The sequence below is a fragment of the Heterocephalus glaber genome, unplaced genomic scaffold (assembly GCF_053883595.1).
Source record: "Heterocephalus glaber isolate CG9 unplaced genomic scaffold, H.glaber_assembly_v1.0 deba00001060, whole genome shotgun sequence".
Lineage (NCBI taxonomy): Eukaryota > Metazoa > Chordata > Mammalia > Rodentia > Bathyergidae > Heterocephalus > Heterocephalus glaber.
The window spans coordinates 1,862,970-1,872,659 of NW_028258185.1; the positions used below are offsets into that span (position 1 = coordinate 1,862,970).

At 48.5% G+C, this 9,690-nt stretch overlaps 1 protein-coding gene across 1 annotated transcript; it reads left to right on the plus strand.

The window, feature by feature from the left end:
- The first annotated feature begins 1,094 nt into the window (after nt 1-1,094).
- Nucleotides 1,095-8,048, plus strand: Krt4 (keratin 4). The gene is made up of 9 exons (XM_004872824.4): nt 1,095-1,684; nt 3,357-3,571; nt 4,605-4,665; nt 5,050-5,145; nt 5,782-5,946; nt 6,196-6,321; nt 6,747-6,967; nt 7,214-7,248; nt 7,348-8,048. The coding sequence occupies exons 1-9, from the start codon at nt 1,196-1,198 to the stop codon at nt 7,536-7,538; spliced, it is 1,599 nt and encodes a 532-aa protein (XP_004872881.2). The 5' UTR covers nt 1,095-1,195; the 3' UTR covers nt 7,539-8,048.
- The last annotated feature ends 1,642 nt before the right edge of the window (nt 8,049-9,690 follow it).

Below are 9,690 nucleotides of genomic sequence, written 5' to 3' on the forward strand. Positions count from 1 at the left end.
GCCAGGTACTATCGGTACATTATCCCATTAATGTAGTCCCAAGTTATAGATGAATAGATGGCTTGGATGGGTTCAGAGAGGTTGGGCGATCTGCCTAAGGCTACACAGTTAGTGGCAGCAGGTGGAATATGAATACAGATCTATTGTTCTCAGTGGGGAAGAATTTAAGTTGGGGTTTAAAACTGAGATTTTGCATATGGAACTATGGCTCTGAGATGAGGCCCCTTGGTTCCACCATTCTGCCAAAGTGCCCCCCTCCAAATTATGAATTTCTGTCCTGAACACTGGGACCATTCTGGGAATCAGAACATGCTCTGTTCTAGAGGAGCCAAGCAAACTACAAGGCAGCAAAGGGAGCAGCAGGCAGCATCCATCAGGTCCTGGAGTGGGCTCTGCTAGCACCATGAAACCAAACACCAGTGGAGGCTGAAGAAGCCACAGAGGGCCAGGGTCTTACAAGGCGAGGTGTGTGGCACTTCCGATCCCTACTCAGTACCTGGCTCCATGCCTGGCTGGTCCGTGAGGGATGTCTGGACATGGCCCCTCTCATGTGTGCACATGGGGCCAAGCTCATCTGGAGGGAAAGGAATGGTGGCGACAAGCACGCACAGCCACGACAGTGCACTAAGCACTCTGTTAGTCGTAGTCCACTCTGTCCTGGAAAGTGGTGGATGTAAATATTTGTGTTATTTCCAGTTTATGAGTGAAGCGACTGAGTCTCAGAGGTTGACTTACTCAAGGTGTGCAGAGTGGGCAGGTGGTAGGCTGTGAACCCAGGCCCTGGAGTCCAAAATCCTGCTGTGGAAGAGAATGGCAATGTGATTCCTGCCTGGAGTAGGGACTGCCATGGGGCTGGTGAGGCGGGGAGGTAGTAGGGGGCCTGCGGGGCAGGACCTGGGCTGGATCTCTGACCCAGGAGATTCTCCTGGAGGGGAATGGGACAGGAGCCAGGAACTTGTGCCCTCCCAGTGACTTCTGAAGGTGTGTTTAGTGACATGCTAAGCAGGTGTGAGGAAGATGGGCTGGTGCCAAAGGCCAAGCCCAGAGATGTTTTGGATTTTTCCCTTTATGCCCCTGCAACCGAGCCCTGCTGCTCCAGCCCATATAAAGGACCCAGGCTGAGGGCTCCGGCATTCACAGGCCTGGCCTTCTCGCCTCTGTCTGGTAGCTCTGAGCTTGCCCTCCTCTCTCAGCCATGATTGCCAGACAGCAGGGTATCCGGGGCTCATCCCGGGGCTTTAGCAGTGGCTCAGCCATCATCGGTGGGGGCAAGAGGGTTGCCTTTAGCTCAGCCTCCATGTCTGGAGGTGCAGGCCGCTGCTCTTCTGGGGGCTTTGGCAGCAGGAGCCTCTATAACCTCAGGGGGAGCAAGAACATCTCCTGCGGTGTGGCTGGACCTCGCCAAGGTGCTGGCTTTGGGTGTGCTGGGGGTTATGGCACTGGCAGCTTTGGTGCTGGTTTCGGCATTGGTGGCTTTGGTGGTGGATTTGGAAGCTCCTTCAATGGTCGAGTTGGTCCCGGCTTCCCAGTGTGCCCAGCTGGAGGGATTCAGGAGGTCACCATCAATCAGAGTCTGCTGACCCCCCTCCATGTGGAGATTGACCCTGAGATCCAGAAAGTCCGGACTGAGGAGCGGGAGCAGATCAAGATCCTCAACAACAAGTTCGCCTCCTTCATCGACAAGGTGCGTGAGCTGTATCCCGAAGAGAGGAGGCTGAAGCCAGAGCTTCTGTGTCCCAAAATCTCAAATCTTAGCCCATGCAAGGCACGGGGAAAACCCTGGAACTTTGCTGAGCCTCCATTTCACTGTAAAGGGGAATCGTCACCCCAAGTCTTCCTCTTTTGCTCCATGCCTGTGGGCAGACAGGATGCTCAAAGCAGGCCTGCAACTGCAACCTGCAACAGGTTGCACATAATGGGCAAATTGTTTGACTTTTCTGTCACCCCAGCTGTAAAGTGGGCCTTGCTTTTTCTTTGCTTTTAGTTTTGGAAATAGCAATGTACTCCATTAATAATTTCACTATTGGCACTTCTGTTCTGAGAGCAGAAGAAACTGAACAGGTTTTGCAGATGAAAAAGTGACTGATTTCTATGACAGATTCTGGGTCTCAGAGGAATCTTGAGAGGCTTCCTCTTTCAGTCTCCTGACTCTGGGAAAAACCTCTCATTTCTGGGTCTCTTGAAAGAGAAAAGGAAATGGGTCTTTTTTTTTCTACCAGTGCTGGGGATTAAACCCAAGGCCTTTGCTCTGAACTACATCCCCAGCTCCTTTTAAGATTTTTAAATTCTGAGACAGGATTTTGCTATTTGTCCAAGCTGGGCTCAATCCTTCTGCCCCACCTTCCCAGAGCTACAGGCATGTCCATGCCTGGATAATAATTTCTTTGTGGAGCCTAACTTCCTTTTTCATGCAAAGCCTGGAGATTGAAGTTGTGAAAACTCAATGACAGCTAAGTATGATAGGTGATAGTGAGCAGATCAGCCTGGGGAGCTGAGTCACCCAAAGATGATGGGGTGGATGAGTGCAGCACTTGGGTCCAGGCTGTCTTGGGTTACAGTTCATCAAAGTATTAGGCCTCTTACCTGTTTGGGGCAAAAGTGAATATCCTGGAGAACAGGCAGATACGAAAGCAAGACTAAGGGTTCTTTAGCACTTCCCTGTCTCCTCTCCCCTCATCTTACCTTGGGTTCAGAAGGTGATCAGTCTCCTTTAGCTGCTTTCCTTTTAACTGGGAAGCTCCTAAGGTAGAGATGTCCTCTAAGCTACTTACTTGGCTTCTCTGGCTGAATCTTCTCACACAGTGAGGGGAAGTTCTGAGAAGTTCCCAGGAGGATGGCTTCTCATCAAGACTTTGAAAATGGCCAGCTGTGCACAGGTTCAGGGACACACCAGGTCCGCTGATAATGAACTTACTTCAAAAGTCTTTAGTGAGTGTGTCTTTTCTTTGCCTGGGGTCTGGATCACTTGAATGCCAAGGCCTCCAGACTCTGGTTGTATCTCCTAACTTCATTTTATTTGATTAATTTGTAGAAGTTCAGTGTTGTTCGCTAGTAGCTTCTTTCAAGGCCCTGTAGGTTCCTGTGCTGGGAAGCTGACCTTGTTGTTCTGTTGGGCCCTGCCCTGGTTATGCTCTGTTCTACACAGCCCATCGGGGCCTTTGCTGATATAAGCATGTCAATGGAGCTGCTGTGGACTCTAGTGAGAGGTGCCTTGGAATTGCAATGTGGTGGCCTTACATGGGTGGCTCTTGGCCCACTTGGTTGCCTTGGATTGACAGGGCTGGTGCTGCCCTTGGTTAACCCTCCTACCTGAACTTCAGGCCCTTATCAATTGGCTGGTTTCCTTTCCAACACAGGTGCGGTTCTTAGAGCAGCAGAATAAAGTTCTGGAGACCAAATGGAAGCTCCTCCAGCAGCAGACCACCACCACATCCAGTAGAAACCTGGATAACTTCTTTGAGACCTACATCAGTGCTTTGAGGAAGCAGCTGGATGCCCTGGTCAATGAAAAAGGTCGTCTGCAGTCAGAGCTGAAGATGATGCAGGACAGTGTGGAGGATTTTAAGACCAAGTATGTGAGCAGGAAGGACCCCCCACCCACCTGCTGCTTTCCCATGGTCCAGGATCCCTGGCTTCTCTCCAGTGGTTTAGAATCTTAGGGTCTGAAGAACTCCCAAGGGGGCCAGGAAGGTCCTCTACTCTGTTCTCCTGTGCCCACACAGTCAGGTTTCCATAGGCTGAGGTCTAGAAAGCCCGGTTGTACCAAACAAATAATTAGTGATAGATTCAGGGAACTGGGTTTGCCATACACAAATGGTATTGGAAACTGAATGGATGAAAACCAGAACACATGATCAGAAGTACATAGGTTGTAGAGAGAGGTGGAGCTGGCTTGAATACCGATTCTTTGCTTATTAGCTGTATGACCTTGGGTAGGTTGCTCATTAGCTGAGTCTCAGTTTTAAAAAACTTTAATGAGGATATATTTTTTTAATTTTTAAAAGGGAAAAATATTCCTACAGTAGGGATTGTGAGAAATGAATAGAATTAAATGTGATAGAGAAAGTATCTAGCATAGAACTAGACATAGACTGAACACTGATACACAGTAGCTGTTATTTTGCTCACTATAGTATGGAGCTGAGAAAATAAATAGCAATACTCTCTCAACTCATTCACACACCAAACAAAAGGAACTGGGAATTTAACCTGCCCAAATGCCCAGAGAAGAGTCCTTCCATGGAAAGAAAATCAGTTAGATCCTTGGTGATTTCTCTCCTCACCCCTTATTTCTTTTTAAAGTTTTGTTTTAAAAATAGTCTTTTTAGGTCTCTGAATAAACCAAAGCCTAGACTATAACCTCATGTGTGGCAATTACTCAATCCATGTATATTGAATGACTGGTGGGAAACATAGCTCATTACCTGGATATTTCCACACAGATAATTGAAAATGAGTAGGAGAGAGCTGAGAAACACTATCTCATACCGGGGATCGAACTCAGGACCTTGTGCTTGTGAGGCAGGCACAGTGCCACTGAGCTAAATCCCCGGCCGAAAAACACTATCTCATGGTGGGGTTTTCCTTCCTTTCCTCACCCCCAGGTATGAAGATGAGATCAATAAACGTACATCTGCAGAGAATGACTTTGTGGTGGTCAAGAAGGTAAGAAATAAGGGGAAACAAGGAAGTGCTTCCAGGGAACACTTTGGCAGTGTTCTTTGGCTGTAGTCATGGGTTTGTCCATCTCTGCCTCATCTCCATCTCACTTGGTGCTATCTAGATCTGTCCTGTCAAAGGAAATGGGTGACAGAACCAAGTTCTAAGGAATTCAGAAATTTTCTCATTTGGACAATAAACTTCCATGTCTTCAGGTAGCTGTAGGGGCAGGACATGTCAAATGATCAGACCCTTGGCACTCTACCTGGTACTGTGTACTGTATAGCCTTTCCTAAATGCAGCTGAGAACACCTTTAGGGGTCAAATAATATCCCTTGTCCCCATTGTAATTCCTATGTCCTGTCTCTCCTCCCCCTTCTTCTGTTGCAGGATGTGGATGCTGCCTACATGAACAAGGTGGAGTTGGGGGCAAAGGTGGACGGCCTTAATGATGAGGTCAACTTCCTGAGGGTCCTCTATGAAGCGGTGAGGACCCCCTTTTCCTTTCATTCCAGGGAAAGGGATCCCCTATCTGTGAGCCTGTGGGTTGGTTAAGAGTCACAGTTCTTAGACAAAACTTCAGTTTCCGGGCTGGAGATTTAGCCCAGTGGTTTCACCATGCGCAGCGCAAGGACCTGAGTTCAATCCCCAGTACCAACAAAACCAAAAACCAAAAAACCCTTCAGTTTCCTTGCTTCCTTCTGGCAGTAGCTTCTCAGCAAGGCCCTAGGAGGGAAGGGTTGGAATGAAGAGAAAGATCTAACTCAGACCTTCTCAAAACCAGATGCTGTCTATCCCAAAGAGTGTGTGGGATGGAATTCATTGTGTTCTACCATTTTTCTGATGAAGCGGATTGATTCCATTTCCTTCCATCCAACACATTGGGTAGCCCCTGCCTTAGCCATGGAATACTTGTGGTCCTCAGGGAGCAGTAAAGACTAGAAACATTGTTTTCTGTATTGAAATGTCACAAGCCACTTGATTTCTACTTAGAAATTTACACCTCTTCCCACACAATGGGAAGCTACTTCCCTTTGAGTCTGTATCAGCCATTTGCATGACAACAGAGATCTGGAGAGATGGACTCTCCTGGGGGGCTGACGTGAAACATCTTCCTTGTAGGAACTGTCTCAGATTCAGAGCCATGTCAGTGACACATCAGTGGTCCTGTCGATGGACAACAACCGTGACTTGGACCTGGACAGTATCATCGCTGAGGTCCGGGCACAGTATGAGGAGATTGCCCAGAGGAGCAAGGCGGAGGTGGAGGCCTGGTACCAGACCAAGGTGGGTAATGGGATGTGTCAGAGGTTGGGGTGGCTCTGGGGCTCTGCTTTCGGGACTGAACAGGTGAGCATCAGCTGGAACTCAAGAGAACTAAGTCAGAGATGAGCAGATTCTCCCAGGTATCATAGATTCTGGTGTGATTTGGACTTGCGTGACATTTTGTGTTATCCCTACCATTTGTGGGGACTCTTACTGGACCCCACCCAGATACCCTTGACCTATTGTTCCCTGTGTCTGTTTGGGTATTAGGTCCAGCAGCTTCAGACCTCAGTTGACCAACATGGGGACAACCTGAAAAGCACCAAGAATGAGATCTCAGAGCTCAACAGGATGATCCAGAGGCTGCGAGTGGAGATTGAGAATATCAAGAAGCAGGTAGGTACCAGCTCTTCTCTGCTGAAGCACAGGCCCAAGGCCTAGGGTAGATGTCTTTATGGTGGGCAAATAGATAGAACATTGGGCCAAAAGAACCTGAGCTTGTCTGTAGGGCATTTGTAGCTCATTACACAAGTCACATCTAGATTTTCTCAGCGGTGCCCTAGCTGATGTGACATGTCACCCTAGGACACAGGTTTCCTTGCTTTTCTTTATTCTTTTTTGCTCATCTTTACCTTGTCAGTATGATGGAGGCATCGGTGGGCTCTGGTTGGAATGAATGGAACTCTTTAGAGTTAGGGAAGGTGGTGAGAAGGACAAATAGACTTCTAATGTCCTAACACAAGGATGGGTGGGCCAGAAGAGGGGACAGGCGCAAAGATCTTGAGAGCAAGGCACTGATGCTGACTGCCCACTGTCCACAGTGCCAGACTCTGCAGACATCTGTGGCTGATGCAGAGCAGCGTGGGGAGCTGGCCCTCAAAGATGCCTATAGTAAGCGCACAGAGCTGGAGGTTGCCCTGCAGAAGGCCAAAGAGGAGCTGGCCCGGATGCTTCGCGAGTACCAGGAGCTCCTGAGTGTGAAGCTGGCCCTGGACATTGAGATCGCCACCTACCGCAAGCTGCTGGAGGGAGAGGAGTGCAGGTGAAGGGGGAAAGCAGATGGGAACCTGAGGGACAGAGAGACCCAGGGCCCTGAGTTTGGGCCTCTCCTGAGCTGCTTGCATCAGTGCTGTGCTGGTATATTAAGAATCAAGATGGTGCAGTTAACAGAATTGCATTCAGCCTTAGAATCTGGCTGGTCAGGGACTGGGTAGGTGCACAAGACCTGATTACTGAGCATAGGATAGCTCGTGGCTTGCTGTGACTCATGGCTTTTTCTCTTCCACAGGATGTCTGGAGAATGCCAGAGTGCTGTGAGCATCTGTAAGTACCTTCTGCCCCTGCCATGCTGTTCCTTCACTCTGGTCTGACCCAAGGGCTATGGGCACTGGGGAATAACTGTGTCCTTTGCCTCTCCTGCAGCGGTAGTTGGTGGTAGCGTCAGCACTGGAGGCATCAGTGGAGGATTAGGCATCGGCGGAGGATTTGGCCTGGGAGCTGGTTTGGGCTCTGGCTCTGGAAGTGGCTTTGGGTTTAGTGGCAGTGTCGGTGGCAGTTCTGGCGGAAAGATCATCTCTACCACTACTACCTTGACCAGAAGATCCCAACGATAGAGAAGATGAGGTCCCTACAGGCTCCTGAGTCCAGCCGGGTGCAGCACTTGTGTCTGTGATTCTTTGCTTCAACTCCAACTTCTCTTCCTGGTACTCATCTTACCAAGGTCACCTCCACTCTCCCCTGGGTTCTCTCTGCTCCAAGATGCTCTTCTTGCCTGGGACATGGACTCTGTCCTCTTGGAGTTTGGTGGCTTCTTCTCAACTTGGGGCTCAAGACCCACCTGGAATGAGAGCACCTTCAGCTTTCACCTCCCATCGACAGAGGAGAAAATGATCGGGAGCTCCATCTCCAGGACCGTCAGCGTTATACATCTCCCCATCCCAGCACCCCCCCCCCCCCGCTCCCTATATTGATTGACATCAGATTCAAACTCTTTCTCCATCACCTGGCAGCACCTGGATCTACAAGGTCAGGACAAGAACTGCTCAGTGTCCTATTCAGCTCTTCTCATTCTTTCTGTCCAGCTTCAGGTGACTCTTCAATAAAATGCTTCTGTCATTCATTCTGAGAAATTGTCTTTGTTCTCTGGGGAGAAGTCTCTAGACTCATCTATCTAGGCGAAAGTGGAAACTGGGCATCTTGAAGGATCTGTCTATACAGATCAAGGCCATCTACTAATTTTTCATGTCTTTCCTTCCTAGTTACACAGTTTATTGAGGGTAGAGTACAGTGTATGGAGCCTGAAGCCTGCCTACAGGGCAGGGTAGATTCAAGAGACAAACAACAGTTATACAAAAGATGCCCAGTATAGGGCAACCTGGAACAGCACTGTCTCAGGGCTGAGCCTGGAGAAAGAGGTCAAGTGTGGAGGTGGAGGCAGGCGTCTGACAGATTTGACAAGAGGCAGTCTGGGGTCTTCACTGAATGCAGAGGAAGAGTTGTAGAACTCATGGAGAATGCTTCTATCCAGTGTCTAGGAAGGCCAGAGATTCTGGCTGGCACATTGCTGAAGGTGGAAGAGGACAGTCGGGGGGGAATTTGGGTCTAGCCTTTGAGGACACCCTATTTTCCTCTTGGGCCAATTCCAAGAGTGGTGCAGTCTCCCTTTTTCCAGAGAAACACCACATAGCTTCGCATATGTAGCCTGACCTAAATGCCTCCTGTTACAGGTGTAGAATTTACTCTTTCCCTTGGCCATTCAGGGGCAGGTGCAGAGAGATAAGGGTTAATCTGTGGGGCTTGTGCTCTCAGTGCAGGGGCCTTCTGCCAGGAGGAGTGGCTCTCAGGACACATGGCTCTGTCCTTCAAAAGCCCATCCCTATTACATTTATAGTGGCACAGTTTGTAATAGGGATGGGCTTTTGAAGGACAGAGCCATCTGGCCCGAGAGCCACTCCTTCTGGCAGAAGGCTCCTGCACTGAGAGCACAAGCCCCACAGATTAGTGGGTATTTTTTAAAAAAATAAAATGGAGTACTACTCAGCCATAAAGAATGAGAAACTAGAGACATTTATAGCTAAATGGATGGATATTGAGGCCATACTCTTAAGTGAAATAAATAGGAGACAAGTGTAAATACCGACTAGTTTCTCTGGTGTGAGAAACTGAAAGTGTAAATAATGATTAAAATGAATAATTGATAATGTGAAATAGGAAGAAAAGGTCTAAAGGAGTAGGGGAAGTGGGAGGGGTAGAGGAAAGGAAAGAAAGGAAAGGAAAAATTATGAGAAAAGGAAAAAATGGAAACAAAGTCTTTGTAAATAGGAAAGGGTGGAGGGGGTGAAGGGAGGACAGGAAATGGGGAAAAAAATAAGAACCAAGATAAATCATGTAAAGGTACAAGATCCCAATGATAAATGTAAATGTATTGTGTACCTAAAATGTACCAATAAACTAATTTAAGGAAAAAAAAGAGCCCATTTCTATTGGCTGCATTGTCTGCCCTGGGCTCACTGCCCTGTGTGTCAGAACAGGAAGAGTTTGCAGCCTTTGTAACCAGTTAGGCGACTTTGACTTCTACCACTGCACCCCTGTCTTGGGAAAATATCCAGCTTGGCTCATTTTTGAGTTTCTGAGGGTGGAGAGGAGAGATAAAGGTTGGAAGCAGAAGTGGCACTTTTCCAGGTCACCCATCAAAACTGCAGCTGTGATGGCTCCTATTTCTATGCTCCCTGAGCAGGGGAAGTGTGGGAGTGGCCAGCCTTCGTG